Below are 18626 nucleotides of genomic sequence, written 5' to 3'. Positions count from 1 at the left end.
TTTAGGATCATCCACCCAAATGTTCTCTTCCCAAATGTCGGGATCTCATTTTTTTCCCCATCAAGCCATGATTGTGTCGTAACTAACTTGCCTTGAGTGGGCATTTAACATTTACTGGAGCTCTGTCACCCCATTAACTCCTGGTCCTCGGCTTCCACTGCCCTCCTGCTGCAGGAGAGTGTTTCTGTAAGCCATCAGGAAGGTCCATTGGCTTTCAAGCTTCGTGTTCAATTGCCCAGACCTGATCATGATCTTTTTCTAGGGTATTAATGGGCTTAACAATGGCCATCATTGCCATTGTCCTTGTAGTTAGATTCCCCAGGACTTTTCAAAGGTCTGATACTTTATACCAGCTAAGGCAGACTGTCCTCTCCCAGTGGTATACCGTCATAACTCAACAATAGAAAGAGTTTTAATAATTGGACATCCACCTTATGCCCAGGGACATCTGTGTTCCACTTCCCAATGACGGGGTCCTCATTGTCAGCTAGGCTGAAAGTAACCCACTTCCCAGACTCCAATTTATCACCTACTTTCTCAGATCCTTCCCACTACCAATTGGCATAGGTTATTTCTTCCAAAAGCAGGTGCTTAATAGAATTTGGTGTGCAAGCTATTTATTAAGCATTAACACCTGTGGAATGGAGGCAATAGATGCTATCTTTATCAAAAATTTTGGTGTTTTGTTCATCATCTCTCCTCACCCTAGTCCCTTCCCTGGGCAAGGAAAACCAAATTTGTCAGAAGGAGCAGTATAACTGTAAAGCCTTGGTCATACTCCTGCCACAATCAATCAGGGGGTGGAGGCCATCCCAGGAAGGGTGTGCTCCTGGCCCGTGGTGCTCTGCAGCTGAGGTGGACTCTGAAGAAGCTGACAGCTGCAGGCTGTCTGCTGTTTGCACTGTCAGTAGCCCAGGCAACAAGTCCTTCCTTGAAGGCTGATCTGGACAATGCATCTCCTGTGGACTGTAAGTATAGATGGAGAAAATCATTGAATTAAAGACATATTGAGAAGGTTAGTGGTAAGGGAGAGAAGGAAAAAGAAGTCTAAATTCTTTTTGTAGTAGATATTACTTGTGATCACCAATATCTGTCTCCTCTCTGGGCATTTGGGAAACAACACTTGCCAGCCCCCATTGTAGTCAGGTCGAGCTCTGTGACTAGCTCAGATAAATGAAAAGTGAGAAAAAGTGAAGGATGTCATTTCCAGGCAGAGACAGTGAAAAGCTCGGGCATCATCCGGTCTCTCTTCCCCAGCCGCTGTATTCGGGAAGCCACATATTCCAGGGGGTACAGAAGCAAAAGAGCAGAGCCCCCAGCAGCCTGCATCCTTGAGGTAAGCACTTAAATCTTAAATAAATATGTGTGGAGCCCAGAAGAGGTTTGGGATGAAAATATCAATTTAGGGGTCATAGAAGCTGTGTGAATACGTAATGTGAATAGATAATGTCAGGCAAGGAGTGAATACAGAGTAAATTGCGGGCACTGGACAGAGTTCTGGAGAATTCCAACATTAAAAATTCAGGAGAAGATGCTCTCAAAGGAGGCTGAGAAAAGAGTGAAAAATGTTCTAATTTGGGATCTAATCTTAACTATTCTACTATCTTCATGGTACTTTTGAAGACAATATGAAATTACTTAATCCATCCTCCCTTAAAATATAAGGTACCTAGGGGCAAGGACCTTGTTTTGTTCACTGTTATGTGCTCAACATACAATGCTTGACATACGTGGATGTCCTATAATATCTGCTGAACCATTGATTTACGAAGACAAGTGGCCAGAGAGAAGGCAGAAAAAAGAAAAAGTATGTGGTATTAGAAAACCAAAGAAAATAAATGTAGTCAACTGGCAGGGATTGGTCAAGTGAGATCAGGACTGAAGAAGGAAATTTTGCATTAGCAGGAGAGCAATAGCGAGCTTAGCGAAGAGAGTGTCAGTGGAGTAGTGGGAGCAAGGTCCAGACTGGACTGCGGGTAAAGAGAGAATGGCAGGTGAGGACACGGAAACAGGGAGTATACCTAACTCAAAAAGGGAGATTATGAAGGAGAGGAGAAAGAAAAGTAGCTGGAAGAGGATATTTGTTTCAGGGGTTTTTTAAAGCTGAGATTTGAACATGCTTAAATGTCATTGAAGATACAGAAGGTATGTGATTATTGACATTATCAGATAGATAGAGCTAATGTGTGTGATAAAATTGATAATAACAGAAGGATCTAGAGCACAGGCACCAGTAAAGCCTATAGTACGATGCAGGGACGTATCCGCTATAATGGAAGGAAGGCCAGGGGGTTGGGGGGTGGTTATAGATATAGGCAGGTTTGGCTGTTTGCTGGCAGGAGGTGGTGAAGTTGCAATCTAGGTCAGCAGAGAGTGAGTAAAGAATGAGGTCTGAGGTCATTGAAAAGGATTAAAGAACGTTTTAGTATTTTCTTCAGAGAAATGGAAAGTGAACTAAGTAGTGAAATGTGATAGAAATTCAGGCAATTTTAACGTCCTTTTAAGTTTGTTAGCTATGAATTTGTATAATATTAGTAATCCGACTTATTTGAATGATTTTTAGGTGCACAAAGCAATCAACATGCGACCACAGAGAAGCTGGAGAGTTGGATCATTCCTGGGCACAGTTTTGGTAGGCAATTGCAATTACAGGAAAATGAACAAGAAAGTTTGGGGCCTCAGCAAGGGAGAGATTAAAGAGCTAGACTCAAAATCTAAACTAGATAGGAAGGAACATAGGAGAAGGCTGACTCACAAGGCAAAAGAAATGAGTGAATGAATCAGAGGACCGAGAATGGTCAATAGGAGTAGTGAGGCAGGCAGACTGCAAAAATGGGAGGTTTAGGTCAGAGAAGGGATGGCTGAGGAAGAGATTTAGAGGTGGGGCACGCTTGAGTGAGGTCCCAGGTGTGGCCATAGCTTGGTGGAGGTGGCAGAGAGAAGGCGGCAAGAGTGAAAACATGAAGGAAGCTGAGAAGCGCTGGTGATGACTGGGTCAGCCTCATAGACATTAACATCCTTCTGGATAACAGGAGTCAGGGAGGAAAGAAATGTTTGTAAACCCATTGCCAAAAATTCTCAATGAGAGAGTGTCTGCAGATGAGGGGGTGTAAAAGGAGAGGCATAAAGAAATGGTAAACCCCTCAAGGGAACAGGCATTTTTATAATAAAATCTGGAGGTGTGATCTGAAACTGACAATAAGGGGTAGAGAGAAACTGCCCCCAGCCCACCATTCTGAGAAAATAAACACGATTGTCTGACAGGACCACAGCGAAGTGGACTCCTTAGGAGGAACGCAGGTTAAGGCAAGAGGGGAGGGCGGGAATGAAATATTTTATGAAAAGTTCACAGGTATAGGGAGCTCATGGTAGTGGAATCAGAAGTCCAGAGGAAAAAATGTTAGGGTTTGGGTTGGGAAGAGGAGTAAGTTGTCAGCAGAGAAGAAAAAAAACAAGTATTGTAAAGATAAGAATGAGAAGAAAGCAGACGGAACATAACTTGACGTGACCAAGAAACGGGAATTTGAGGCAGAGGGAACAGGCAATTTCAAAGACTAAGAGTTTTAGCCCCTGCTCAGCTGTGGCCAGGTGGAGAGACCTGCAGTTTCCTGTGAGCTTCAGCATTGTATGCTTCTTACCCTCAGTTTCTCAGTGGCAAATTTATCGTGTTGCCAGGTGTTGTGGCAGCGAAGGCATACAGCGGCGGCAGGAGCCTAAATCACCAGGAGGCTGGTGGCCATGGGGTTTTGCAATGATGGGAAAAGCAGACACAGTGGGAGACTTGAGTGAAAGGAGCCTGGAGGCCAGCAGTTGTCTCAAACCCTCTTGGCTGCTCTCTTAATTTCCCCGAGCCCTTCATCTGCGCCATAGAGTTTAAGAGCTGCAAGAATTTTTGGAGGAATTTTATTTTCTTTATGAAGAACATGTTTTCTTTATGAGGAAAATGAAGTTTAAAGGGCTTTAATGTCCCACCCAAGGTGAGGAGGCAAGTCTAGAGGAAAAGATCCCCATTTTCTTGCTCCTAGTCCGAGATTAATGTTCTCTGTCTCTTTCAGTCGCAATCTTTCTCGATCTCTCTCAGCTTTGCATTGAGAGAGTATTATATTATCCCATTTTAAACTAATTTTTTTGTTTATGGCTAGAGAATGTTTTCTGGAGCTTGTAAAGGCAGAATACTGTTGTTAACAATGGGGTGTGGTTAACTTATATTTATAGAATCAGTATTACACTGAGTGAATACCTTCATGAGTATTATCATGATTAGTTACTACATGTATAATGTGTTGCTTGTACATATTGTAATAAATATTTTATTCAAAGAAGCTATTATAATGAAATATTCAGAGGTACATGTTGCAGGAACCTTTCCAAAAGCAATTAGAAGATTCAAAACTGACGGAACGGCTTCTTTCTGAGTGATGACTACTGTGAAGCAAGTTCTGCTTTTAATGTGTTCTTTGAAGAGGATGACCAATTTTTTTTAAGTTAAAATGTCATTATTATTGGCACTTTATGATGAGTGACTGATCTTCCTGGGGCGGAGGGAGCATTTTTCAAGCTTGAATGGGAAACATTGATTCACATAAAAGACAATTTGGCATAACACAGAGGTTGAAATCACTTGGATTTCAGTCTGTAAATAAGTTGTACTGTTTTGTGGCCATCTGTTTCACAATTGAAACACAGTTCCAAGTTGTATACTTGTTCAAATATTTGAAATCCTGAGAGTAAAGACTGGAAGATGTAACACTAAAGATCAAATTGTGCTTCAGACACAACTTTAAGATAGTAGCGATTTACTAGTATGTTACTCTTACAGTACAGAGGAGAAAGGTAGTAAAGAAAATTTAAACATTTTAAGTAGTTGCTTTTGTTAGAAAAATGTCAATAATGGGCTAGAGGTATGTTTCAGAGATACTTCATTAACATCTGAATAAGACAATCAAGGTATACTGACAAAAATTCCTCTCTTCCAAAAAATACCACCATATGAGTTATAACTTTGGGAGAAATCTGTGCAAGCTGGAAATACTAAAATAGTTTCCTTTTACACTTTCTAAAACCACTAAAATATAATAAAGTTAATTTTCTAAAGTGTCACATACCCATGTCACTGATTAATTAAAATAAAAATAACAATTTGCTTCTTATTGGTTTTTTCTAATTATTATAAATAATTAATGATTTTAAAATGCTAAAATTCTAAATTATAATTACAGAATTAAATAGAAAAAGAATCTAAAGGTCATGGTTTTCAAATACAAGATTTCAAAAATCAGTTATTTTTCAGAAAAATGAAAATCATTAAAATATTTTGATCCTGATTATTTAAATAAATTTTATGGTACTAATTATATAGTTACTTCAAAATAAAATGATGAAACTATTATAAATGTGGCATAGATTTTGAAAATAAAATATGGCACCAGCACAGATTTGTATTCTTTTGTTTATAAGAAAACTCCTTTCAAAAGATGTAATTTAAAAAATCTGAGTTCCTGATTTTACTATACTGTAGGGTGCTAAGGGATTATGCACAAAAAAATAAAACAGTATGATAATGATAATTCTTAAATGTAATATTTTTAAACTTCAATTGATTATTTTGACAATAGGGAGTTTTAAAATATATTACTTTGTATTGTAACCAGTGTAAAATTCACCCAAATCCCTCTGGATACTTACTGTTTTATTTGGTGTTTAAAGTGTTTTAAATTTAAATCTGAAATGCATCATATCTACATGTATTCTCTAACTTTCCAAATGCCTCCATTATTTTAAAGAATGATACAAAAAAATGACAATACCTGATTTCCTAGAAGCCAGAAAGTCCTAGACTTTAACGAGAGAATATTACATAATTTAATGGTGACAAATGTTGTCTAGAGAAAAAAATGACCAAAGGAATATGAAAGAATATATCTTTAATGTTCTGTATGGGAATTTAGCTGTGCAATTCCTAGTAGTTCTCCACACAATGCATTAAAGATTGACTTTCTTATTTTTTTCAGCTTTATTGGGGTATAATTCACAAATAAAATTGTAAGATATTTAATATATACATCATCATGATTTGATATATATATAAACTGTAAAGGATTCCTCCCATTTAATGTTTTAAATATGTGTATATATGTGAAAATTTAAGTTCTACTTTCTTAGCAAATTTCAATTATATAGTGTTATCAACTGTAGTCACCATAATATGTTATTCTTGAGGAAGCTGCATACTGTTTTCCATAGTGGTTGCAATAATTTGCAATCCCATTAACAGTGTACAAGCGTTCCCTTTTCTCCACAACTTCGCCAACACTTCTTATTTCTTCTCTTTTTGATGATAGCCATTCTAACAGGTGGGAGGTGATCTCCCATTGTGGTTTTGATTTGCAGTTCCCTGGTGATTAGAGATGTTGAGGATGTATTCATGTACCTGTTGCCCATCTGTATGTCTTTAGAAAATGTCTGTTCAGATCTTCTGCCCATTTTTTCAATCGGATCGTTTGGTTTTTTGCTATTGAGTTGTATGAGTTCTTTGTATATTTTGGATATTAACCCCCTATCAGATATATGATTTGCAAATAATTTTTCCCATTCCATAGGTTCCCTTTCATTTTGTTGATGGTTTCCTTTGCTGTGCAGAAGCTTTTTAGTTTGATGCAGTGCCACTTGTTTATTTTTGCTTTTGCTGACTACTTTTGGTGTCAAATGCAAAATATCAGCAAGACTGATGTCAAGGAGCTTACAGCATATGTTTTCTTCTAGGAGTCATATGGTTTCAAGTCTTATGTTCAAGACTTTAATCCATTTTCAGTTGATTTTTGTGTATGGTGTAAAACAGTGTTGCACTTTCATTCTTTTGCATGTGGCTGTCCAATTTTCCCAACACCATTGATTAAAGAGATTGTTCTTTCCCTATGGTGTATCCTTGCCTCCTTTGTCATGAATTAATTCACCATATATGCATGGGTTTATTTCTGGGCTCTCCATTCTGTTCCATTGACCTATATACTGTTTTGATAACTATAGCTTTGTAATATAGTTTAAAAGAAGCATGATGTATAGTTTTAAGAAGCATGATGCCTCCAGCTTCATTCTTCTTTCTCAAGATTGCTTTGGCTATTCAGGGTCTTTTGTGTTTCCATACAAGTTTTAGGATTGTTTATCCTATTTCTGTGAAAAATGCCGTTAGAATTTTGATAAGGATTACACTGACTCTGTGGAATGTGGACATTTTAATATATTCTTCCAACTCATGAGCCCAGAATATTCTTTGATTTATTTGGGTCTTTGATTTCTTTTATCAATGTCTCATAGTTTTCAGTGTTCAGTATTTTACCTCCTTGGTTAAATTTATTCCCAGGTATTTTATTCTTTTTGATGCAATTGCAAATGGGATTGTTTTCTCAATTTCTCTTTCTGATAGTTCGCTCCTAGTGGATAGAAACACAAGTGATTTTTGTATATTTATTCTATATGCTGCAATTTTACTGAATTTTTTATTAATTCTAACAGATTTTCAGTGGAATCTTTAGGGTTTTCTATATATAATACATCATCTGAAAATTAAAAGAGTTTTACTTCTTCCTTTCCAATTTGAATGCCTTTTATTTCTTTTTCTTGCATAATTGCTCTGGGTAGGACTTCCAATACTACATTGAATAAAAGTGGCAAGAGTGGGCATCCTTGTCTTGTTCCTGATCTTAGAGGGAAAGTTTTCAGCTTTGCACCATTGAGTATGATGTTGGGCTTGTCACATATGGCCTTTATTATGTTTAGGTACATTCCCTCTATACTCATGTTGTTGAGAGTTTTTATCATAAATGGATGTTAAATTTTGTCAAATGCTTTTTTTTGCATCTATTGAGATGATCATATGATTTTTATCTCTCATTTTATTAGTGTTGTGTATCACATTGATTAATTTGCACATGTCGAACCATTGTTGCATAATCCTTGGAGTAAACCCACTTAAGCATGGTGTATGATCATTTCAATGTATTGTTGAATTCAGTTTGCTAAAGATTCATTGAGGATTTTTGCATCTATATTCCTCAGAGATATTGGCCTATAATTTTCTTTTCTTGTACCATCCTTGTCTGATTTTGGTATCAGGATAATGCTGGCCTCACAAAATGAGTTTGGATGTATTGCCTCCTCTTCTTTTCTTTGGAAGAGTTTGAGAAGGTGTGGTATTAATTCTTCTTTAAATGGGAGAATTCACCAGTGAAGCCATCTGGTCTTGGGTTTTTGTGTATTGGGAAATTTCTGATAACTGATTCAATATCCTTATTAGTAATCAGTCTTTTCAGATTTTCTATTTCTTCATGATTCATTCTTGGTAGGTTGTATATTTCTAGGAATTTATCGTTTCTTCCAGATTGTCTAATTTGTTGGCATATAATTGTTCATTCTAGGCTTTTATGATCCTTTGTACTTTTGTGGTATCAGTGGTAACATCTCTTTCATTTCTGATCTTATTTATCTGAGTCTTCTCTCTTTTTTCTTGGTGAGTCTAGCTAAAGTTTTGTCAATTTAATTTATCTTTTCAAAAAATCACCTCTTAGTTTCATTGATCTTTTCTATTGTCTTTTTAGTCTCTATTTCATTTATTTCCATTCTAGTCATTGTTTCTTTCCTTCTACTAACATCAGGCTTAGTTTCCTCTTCTTTTTCTGGTTCTTTGAAATGTAAAGTTAGGTTGTTTATTGAGATCTTTCTTGTTTCTTAAGTAGGCATTTATCACTATGAACTTCCCTCTTAGAATTGCTTTGGCTCGATCCCCTACGTTTTGGTATGTTATATTTCCATTTTCATTTCTCTCAAGGTATTTTTGACTTCTCTTTTGATTTCTTCTTTGACCTATTGATTGTCACCAGCATGTTGTTTAATCTCTATATGTTTGTGAATTTTCCAGCTTTTTTCTTGTAATTGATTTCTAGTCTTATACCATTGTGGTCAGAAAAGATGCTTGATATGATCTCAGTCTTCTTAAATTTATTAAGAATTGTTGTGTGGCCTAACATATGGTCTATCCTGGGGAATGTTCCAAGTTTGCTTGGGAAAACGTACATTCTGCTGCTGTAGGATGGAATTTTCTGTAAATGTATGTTAAGTCCATGTGATCTTAAAGCCAACATTTCCATATTGATTTTCTGTTTGGATTATTTATGCATTGATAAAAGTGAGTGTCAAAATCCTCCACTATTATTATATTGCTATCTATTTCTCCCTTCAGGTATGTTAATATTTGCTTTATTTATTTAGATGCTCCTGTTTTGGGTGCATAAATATTTACAAACGTTATATCCTCTTCTTGGATTGACATCTTTATCATTAAATAATGACCTTATTTTTTAATAAATAAATACTTATTAACACAATATGATTAATAAGTGAGTAAAGTGGCTTGGGTCAGTTTGGAACAGAAGACGATTTGCCCAACATCACATAAATTGATTCCTGCTACCATTAAATGCCAAATAATTGGACCCATTTTATTAAGGGAAGCCAATCAATATTGAGTCAAGGTAAACAATGCAGTATTTTAGGAAGTTCAGCACACTGAAGTCTGGAGAATGAGTTGGGAAAAAAACATGAGAGACAAGAACATCAGTGAGGAGATTGTTGCTACAACCCTGGTGAGGCAAGAGTCAGAGGTGCAGCATGGTGCAGTAGAACAAACCTGGCTATGGACACATGAGAGATCCTTGTTCGGATGCTCAGTCTGCCACTTATCAGCCATGTAGCTGTCAAGAAGTCACTCTTTTCTCAGATTCAATTTTCAGTTTTATAATGACTTTCTTTGCCTGTTATTAAAGTCTTTCTCTTAAAGTCTATTTTGTCTAAGTATAGCTACGTCAAGTTTCTTTCGGTTTCCATTTGCATAAAATATCTTTTTCTATCACATCATTTTCAGCCTGAGTGTGTCCTTAAAGCTGAAGTGAGTCTCTTGTAGGCAACATATAGATGATTCTTGTTATTTATCCATTCAGCCACTTTATGTCTTTTGATTGCTTTGGGTAGTTGGACATTTTAACAATATTAATTCTTCCAATCCATGAACATGCCATACCTTTCCATTCATTTGAATTTTCTTCACTTTCTTCCACAATATCTTATAATTCTTAGCGTAGAGATCTTTTACCTCCTTGGTTAAATTTACACCTAAGTATTTCATGATTTTTGATTCTGTTGTAAAGGAATGGTATTATTTATTTCTTTTTCAGATAATTTCTTGTTAGTGTATAGAAACACTACTAATTTTTGTTTGTTACTTTGTATCCTGCAAGTTTATTGAATTCATTGATCTAACAGTTTTTTGATGGAGTCTTTAGGATTTTCTGTATATGAAATTATGTCATCTGTAAATAGGGACAATTTTACTTCTCTCTTTCTAGTTCAGATACCTTTTATTTATTTTTCTTGCCTGACTGCTCTGGCTAGGACTTCCACTACTTTGTTGAATAGGAGTGGTGAGAGTGGTCACCCTTGTCTTGTTCCTGATGTTTAAGGAAAAGCTTTCAACCTTTCACCATTGAATGTGATATTAGCCTGGGCTTGTGACATATGGCTTTTGCTATTTTGAGGTAGATCCCTTCTAATTATATTGTTCTTTTTTTTCTGAGAAAGATTAGCCCTGAGCTAACATTTGTGCCAATCTTCCTCTGCTTTACATGTGAGTTGCTGCCACAGTGTGGCTGATGAGTGGTGTAGGTCTGTGCCCAGGATCCTAACCCAAGAACCTGGGCCACCAAAGCAGAATGTGCTGAACTTTACCACTGAGTCACAGGGCTGGCCCTAAGATATGTCCCTTCTATTCATAGTCTGTTAAGAGTTTTTATGATGAATGGATGTTGAATTTTGTCAAATGGTTTTTCTGCATCTATTGAGATGATCATATGATTTTTCTTTCATTCTATTAATGTGATGTAGCACATTGATTGATCTGTGAATGTTGAACCATCCTTGTATTCCAGAGATAAGTGTCACTTGATTATGGTGAATGATCTTTTAAATGTGCTACTGAATTCAGCTTGCTAGTATTTTTTAAGGATTTTGACACCTATATTCATTAGGGGTATTGGCCCATAGTTTTCTTTTCTGGTAGTGTCCTTTTCTAGTGTTGATATCAGAGTCATACTTGCTTTCAAAAATGAGTTTTGGAGTATTTTCTCCTTTTCATTTTTTGGAAGAGCTTGAGAAGGATTGGTATTAATTCATCTTTAAATGTTTGGTAAAATTCACCAGTAAAGCCATCTGGTCCAGGGTTTTCCTTCATTGGAAAATTTTTGATTATTGACTCAATCTCCTTACTAGTAATTGATCTATTCAGATTTTCTATTTCTTTCCTATTCAGTCTGGTGTGTTGTATCTTATAAGAATTTTCCCATTTCTTCTACATTGTCCAATTTGCTGGCACATATTTGTTCATAGTAGTCTCTTATAATCCTTTGTATTTCTGTGGCATCAGATGTAATGTCTCCTTTTTTCATTTATAATTTTTGTGATTAGGGTCCTTTCTCGTTTTTCCTTGGTAAGTCTAACTAAAGCTTTATCAATTTTGTTTATCTTTTCAGAGAACAAACTGTTAGTTTTGTTAATCTTTTCTATCTTCTCTCTATTGCCTATTTCAATTATTTCTGCTCTAATCTTTATCATTTACTTCCTCCTGCTAACTTTGGGCTAGGTTTGTTCTTCTTTTTCTACTTCCTTAAGCATAGAGTCAGGTTGTTTATTTATGATCTTTCTTGTTTCTTAGTGTAGGCATTTATGGCTATGACATTTTCTGTCTTAGAACTGCTTTTGCTGCATTCCGTAAGTTTTGGTTTGTTGTGTTTCCACTTTCATTTCCCCTTTTATTTCTTCTTTTCTCCATTAACTATTCAGGAGAGTGTTGTGTAATTTCCATGTGTTCATGAATTTTCAAGTTTTCCTCCTGTTATTAATTTCTAGTTTCATACCAAATGGTCAAGAGAAGATACTTGGCATGATTTCCATCTTCCTGAATTTGTTAAGACTTGTTTGTGGGCTAAGATATGGTATATCCTTTTCAGCTCTAGGATTTTTATTTGCTTGTTTTTAATAGTTTCTATTTCTTTATTGAACTCATTTTTTTTCATGCACTTGAGAAGAATGTATATTCACATATTCTGCTGTTGTAAGACAGAATGTTGTCTATATGTCTGTTAGGTCCATTTGGTCTACAGTGTTGTTTAAATTCACTCTTTCCTTACTGATTCTCTGTCTCGTTGATCTGTCCATTGTTTAGAGTGAGGATATTAAAGTCCACAACTAGTATGATATTGCTGTTTATTTTTCCTTTTATCTCTGTTAGATTTTGTGTGATTTATTTGGGTGCTCCAATGTTGAGTGCATAAATATTTACAATTATTATGTCTTCTTGATGGATTGACTCCTTTATCATTATATAATGACCTTCTTTGTCTCTTTTTACCACTTTTAGTTTAAAGTCTATTATGTCTCATATAAGCATAGTTATCCCTGCATTTTTTTGGATAGCATTTCCTTGAAATATCCTTTTCAATCACTTCACTCTCAGTCTGTAAGTGTCTTTAAGTCTAGTGAGTCTCGTGTAGGCAGCATATTGTTAGATCTTGTTTTTAATCTCTTCAGTCATTCTCTGCCTTTTGAATGGAGAATTTAATCCATTTAAATATAAAGTAATTATTGATAGATAAGAACTTACTATTGCCATTTTGTTAATTGTTGTCTGGCTGTTTTGTAGATTCATTGTTTTTTGTTTCATATCCTGCTTACTTTTTTATTTTTGATGTCTTTTGGTATCAGTATGCTTTGATTTCTTTATCATGTTCTTTTGTGTAATTACTACAGGTTTTCCCCTTGTAGTAACCATGAGGAATACATAAAATATCTTAAAATTATAACACCTTATTTTAAACTTATAACTTGAATACAATTCCTAGACTGTACACTTTACTTCTTCTCCTCCTCACATTTTAAGTGAATGATGTTAAATTTACTCATCTTTTATATTGTGTAACTAGTAAAACAGATTATTTTAGTTATGGTTATTTTTACCACATTTGTCTTTTAACTTTTAAACTAGAGTTTAAGTGACTTAAATACTACCATTACCATATTACAAAATCTAACTTTGACTATATATTTACCATTACCAGTGAGGTTTTTGCTACTTTCTTATGTTTTTGTGATGTTAGTGTATTTTTACTTTTCATTCAAAGAACTCCCTTCAACATTTCTCGTAAAGTAGATCTAGTGGTGATAAACTTTTTCAGCTTTTGTTTGCTCAGGAAAGTCTTCATCTCTATTTTTCTGAAGGACAGCTTTGCCAGGTATAGAATTCTTTGTTGACAGTTTTTCTTCCAATATTTTAAATATATTATCCCATTCTCTCCTGGCCTGAAATGTTTTTGTTGAGAAATCTGTTGATAGTCTTGTGGAGATTCCCTTGTATGTAATTTCTCTTTTTTTCTTTTCCTGCTTTCAAAATTCTTTCATTGCCTTTGACTTTTGACAATTTAATTATTATGTGTCTCACTGTAGCCCTATTTGGGTTCAACCTATTTGGGACCCTTTGGGCCTCACGCATCTAAATGTCCGTTACTGTACCTTGGTTTGGGAAGTTTTCAACCATTATTGCTTTCAGTATACTTTTTTGTCCCTTTCTCTTTCTCTTCTCCTTCTGGAATTCCAGATATCACAGATCACATTATTCCAATAATGTGGATATTGTTTCTTTTCATTGTATCCCATAAGTCCACGGGCTTTCTCCATTCTTTTTTCTTTTTTCTCTTCTGATTGGATAATTTCAAATGTCTTGTTTTCTAGGTCACCAATTCCTTCTTCTGCATGGTTGAGTCCCCTTGTGAAGCTGTATATTGAAATTCTTCATTTCAATCCTTGTATTTTTCAGCTCTAGTATTTTTATTTGTTTGTTTTTAATAGTTTCTATTTCTTTACTGAACTTATTTTTTTCATGCATTGTTTTCCTAATATTGTTTAGTTGACTCTGTGTTCTTATCGTTCACTAAACTTCTTTAAGAGGATTATTCTGAATTTCTTTGTCTGACAGTTCATAGATCTCCACTTCTTTAGGGTCACTTTATTAGTTTCCTTTGGTGGTGTCATGTTTACCAGATTTTCGTGATCATTTATTCCTTATGTTGGTATCTGTGTATTTAAGTAAGTGGTCTCCTCTTCCAGACTTAAGAGGTTCTTTGAGACTTTACAGAACTGGCAGAGACAGTTCTTCATCAATCAGCTCAGTTTCAGTTTCTGGACATGGCTGCTGGTAACATCCTTGGGCAGGAGGGACTTGCTATCAAAGTCTATTTTGGGATGAGGCAACTGCTCAAGTTCTGAGATTGAGGGGGTGGCACTGGCCTAGAAAAGTTGGATAGTACTGCTGGCTTGGTTACCTGCCTAAATGAGGCTTATGATGGGCTCTATGGTTGCCCGAATTCTCTAGTCATCATACTAGATTGTTAGGATTGGATACCATACTCAGCAGTATATGGGACTTATGAATTAGCTTCTCTGCACTTTCTGGGAAGCAGAACAAGCCCCAGGGCTTGCATCGCTCATCGTTTGGTGACCTGACCCTGGCAAAACTGTCCACTGCATTCCCTGGCCAGATGGGGCCACAAGTTTTTCTCTGCAGAAGGGGAAAGCTCTGGGCTGTGCTCTCTGTTTAAGTGCCACTTTAAGCAGGGCTGTTTGATAGACTATGCCGCTTCCCATGTGCTCTGGTTAGGTTCCCTAGCCAGGTGCACTGAAAGCTGTATGCAACAATGGATGGAGCTATGAATTAGTTTCTCTGCCTGGGCACAGTGGGAACCAGCTCCAAGGTCAGTAAGGCTCTTTGTTTGTGGTCTTGACTCAAGCCAATCCATGCCGCAAGTTCCCTGGCAAAACAGGATCACTGATTTTTCTCTGCAGATAATCAGCTCTGTCTGCTGGACTTTCTATTCAAGCATTACTGGGCTGTGCAGCTTACCATGCTTTATGGTCAGGTGGGCTGGGAACTTTAGTCAGCAGTGAATGGGGCTATGAATAAGCTTCCCTGCCTGGGCAGGGGCAGACTAGGCTCCAGGGCTAGCAATGCTCTTCATCTGGGGACCTGAATCACAGACCTGTTCTCAACTGAGTTCCCTTGTCAGACTGTGCCACCAACTTCATTCTGCAGATGGGCAAAATTGCTAATTGAGACTACTGGTTGGCACTGCAGGTAGGAACTCAGTCTGCCAAGATCTGAGTGCTGGTTGTTCCAAGCCCCTTTCCCCTTCTCCATTACAATCAGATTCCCAGTGGTCAAGCCCCACAGACTGACGTATAATCCCTCTGGGGCGAGACTGGAGTGGGGCTCCCAAGAAGTGACTGACCATGCTGAAGGAGCTAGATATCCACCCTGGGCCCTCTTTTCCCCCTGGAAGAACTAAAGATGCAGAAGAGTCCTCTCAGCATATCGCTTCACTGGCCCTGGGGAGAGGCAATGCAGTTGGCATGTGTCCAGTCCTCTTACCCTTCTAATGCAGTCTATCTTGGTCTCTATGGTGCAGAGGGGTTCCTCAGCCTCACCCTCATGTTCTAGGATTCTCTCAGTGGTGTTTAGTCCATAAATAGTTGATAGTTGTTATTCTTGTGAGGGGAAAAAAAGTCAGAAATGACCTATTTCACCATCTCAGTGATGTCACTCTCCTATTGAGGGTTTTTGCACCTATGTTCATCAGGGATATTGGCCTGTAATTTTCTTTTCTGGTAGTGTCCTTGTCTGGTTTTTGTATCAGGATAATGCTGGTCTGGTAAAATGAGTTGGAAGTGTTCCCTCCTCTACTATTCTTTGGAAGAGTTTGAGAAGTATTGGCATTGTTTCTTCTTCAAATGTTTGATAGAATTCATCAGTGTGGCTGTCATGTCCTGGACTTTTTGTTGTTGTTGTTGGGAGGTGTTTTATATTACTGATTCAATCTCCTTACTTGTTATCAGTATGTTCAAATTTTCTATTTTCTCATGATTCAGTCTTGGTAGGTTGTATGTTTCTAGGAATTTATCCATTTCTTCTAGGTTTCCCAGTTCATTGGTGAATAATTGTTCATAGCAGTCTCTTATGATCCATTGTATTTCTATGTCATCAGTTGTAAAGTCTCCTCTTTCATTACTACTAATACTTTTGACTTTCTTTGATTCCTCTTTTACCCATTGGTTGTTCAGTAGCATGTTGATTAATTTCCACATACATGTGAATTCTCTGTTTCTTTTCTTGTAATCGATTTCTAGTTTCATACCATTGTGGTCAGAAAAGATGCTTAATATGATTTCAATCTTCTTAAATATTAAGAATTGTTTTGTGACCTAACATATGATCTATCCTGAGAATGTTAAACGTGTGCTTGAGAAGAGTGTATATCCTGCTCCTGTTGGATGGAATGTTCTCTAAATGTTTTAAGTCCACCTGGTGTAACATGTCATTTGAGTTCAGTGTTTCCTTATTGATTTTCTGTCTGGATGAAATATCCATTGATGAAAGTGTGGTATTGATTCTCCTACTATTATTGTATTGCTGTCTATTTCTCCCTTCAGGTGTGTTAATATTTGCTTCATATATTTAGGTGCTCCTGTATTGCGTACATAAATATTTACAAATGTTGTACACTCTTGTTGGAGTCACACCTTTACCATTATATATTGACCTTCTTTGTCTCTTGTAACGTTTTTTGTCTAATATAAGTATACCTACCCCTCCTTTCTCTAGGGTTCCATTTGCATAAAATATCTTTTTCCATCCCATGACTTTCCGTCTGTGTGTGTTCTTAAAGCAGAAGTGAGTCTCTTTTAGGCAGCATATAGTTGTATCTTATTTCTTTTTATCCATTCAGCCACTTTATTTCTTTTGATCAGAGAATTTAGCCCATTTAAATTTAAAGTAATTATTGATAGGTATAGACTTACTATTGCCATTTTATTAAATTTTTTCTGGCTCTTTTGTAATTACTTTGTTCCTTTTTCTTCTCTTGCTCTCTTCCTCTGCAATTTGATGACTTTATAGTTGTATGTTGAGATTCCTCTTTTTTTTTTTTTGAAGATTGGCACCTAGGCTAACAACTGTTGCCAATCTTCTTTTTTTTTTTTTTTTTCCTGCTTTATCTTCCCAAACGCCCCTGCACACAGTTGTATATCTTAGTTGCATCTCCTTCTAGTTGTGGGATGTGGGATGCCGCCTCCACGTGGCCTGATGAGTGGTGCCATGTCCGCACCCAGGATCCGAACCCTGGGCCGCCACAGCGGAGTGTGCGAACTTAACCACTTGGCCACGGAGCCGGCCCAAGATTCCTTTCTCTTTATGTTTTGTGTATTTAAGTTTTTGCTTCATGATTACCATGGGGCTTACATAAAACATTTTATAGCAGTATGTTTTAAGTTGATAACAATTTAATTTTAAATGTATGCTTAACCTCTACATTTCTACTCTCCTCCCCCACACTTTATGTTTTTGATGTCACATTTTGCATATTTTTACTTTGTTTATCCATGAACAAATTATTATAGTTATAGTTATTTTTAACATTTTTGTCTTTTAATCTTTATACTTGAGTTACAAGTGATTTACCCATCACCATTACAACATTGCAGTATTCTAAATTTAATTTTATACTTTCATTTACCACTGAGATTTATTGTCATATGTTAATTAGTGTCCTTCCCTTCAGTTTGAAAAACTCCCTTTAACATTTCTTCTAAGGCTTGTCTAGTTGTGATGAACTCCTTCAGTTTTTGTTTCTGGAAAACTCTTTATCTCTTCTCCAGTTCTCAAGGACCACTTTGCCAGGTAGAATATTTTTGGTTGGCAGTTTTTCATTTAGCACTTTGAATATATCATGCTACTCCCTTCTGGCCTGCAAATTTTCTGCAGAAAATTATGCTGATAGTCTTAGGAGGGTTCCCTTGTATGTAACAAGTTGTTTTTCTCTTTCTGCTTTTAAGATTCTCCCTTCGTCTTTAACTTTCACCAATTTAAATAAGATGTGCCTTGGTGTGGGTCTCCTTGGATTTATTTCGTTTGGAAGTCTCTAGTTTCCTAGATCTGGATGTCTGTTTCCTTCCCCAGGTTAGTGATGTTTTCAGCCATTATTTCTTTAGATGAATTTTCTGCCCTTTTCTCTCTCTCCTTCCTGAATCCCATTAATGCAAATATTGTTCCACTTGATTTTGTCCCATACGTTCCTTAAGCTGTCGTCATTCTTTTTCCTTTTTGCTGCTCTGATTGGATGAATTCCACTGCCCTGTGTTCAAGTTCACTGATTCCTTTTTCTACTTCATGTAGTTTGATGTTGAATCTCTCTATTGAATTTTTCTGTTCAGTTATTGTATTCTTTCAGCTATGTAATTTCTGTTTGGTACTTTCTTATATTTTCTATGTGGTTATTGAAATTCTCACTTTGTTCATGCATTCATTGTTCTTCTTAGCTCAGTGAGTGTCCTTATGACTGCTATATTGAACTCTATCAGATAAATTACTTGTCTCCATTTCAATAAGGTTTGTTTCTAGAATTTTATCTTATTCTTTTGTTTGGAACATATTCCTTGGTTTATTCATTTTGCTTGAGTCTCTGTGTTGATTTCTGCAC

The 18626-nt window shown here is 36.4% G+C and overlaps 1 protein-coding gene across 1 annotated transcript in view; it reads left to right on the top strand.

The window, feature by feature from the left end:
* The window catches only part of ZSWIM2 (zinc finger SWIM-type containing 2), a 59640-nt gene that overhangs the window by 24283 nt on the left and 16731 nt on the right, over positions 1-18626 (top strand). The window contains exons 10-11 of the mRNA XM_070581641.1: positions 1258-1336; positions 2564-2632. Coding sequence (XP_070437742.1) covers positions 1258-1336; positions 2564-2632 — 148 coding nt within the window. The remainder of the gene's footprint in view (positions 1-1257; positions 1337-2563; positions 2633-18626) is intronic.

Source organism: Equus przewalskii, chromosome 17 (genome assembly GCF_037783145.1).
Source record: "Equus przewalskii isolate Varuska chromosome 17, EquPr2, whole genome shotgun sequence".
NCBI lineage: Eukaryota > Metazoa > Chordata > Mammalia > Perissodactyla > Equidae > Equus > Equus przewalskii.
This window is presented reverse-complemented; position numbering and strand designations above follow the sequence as displayed.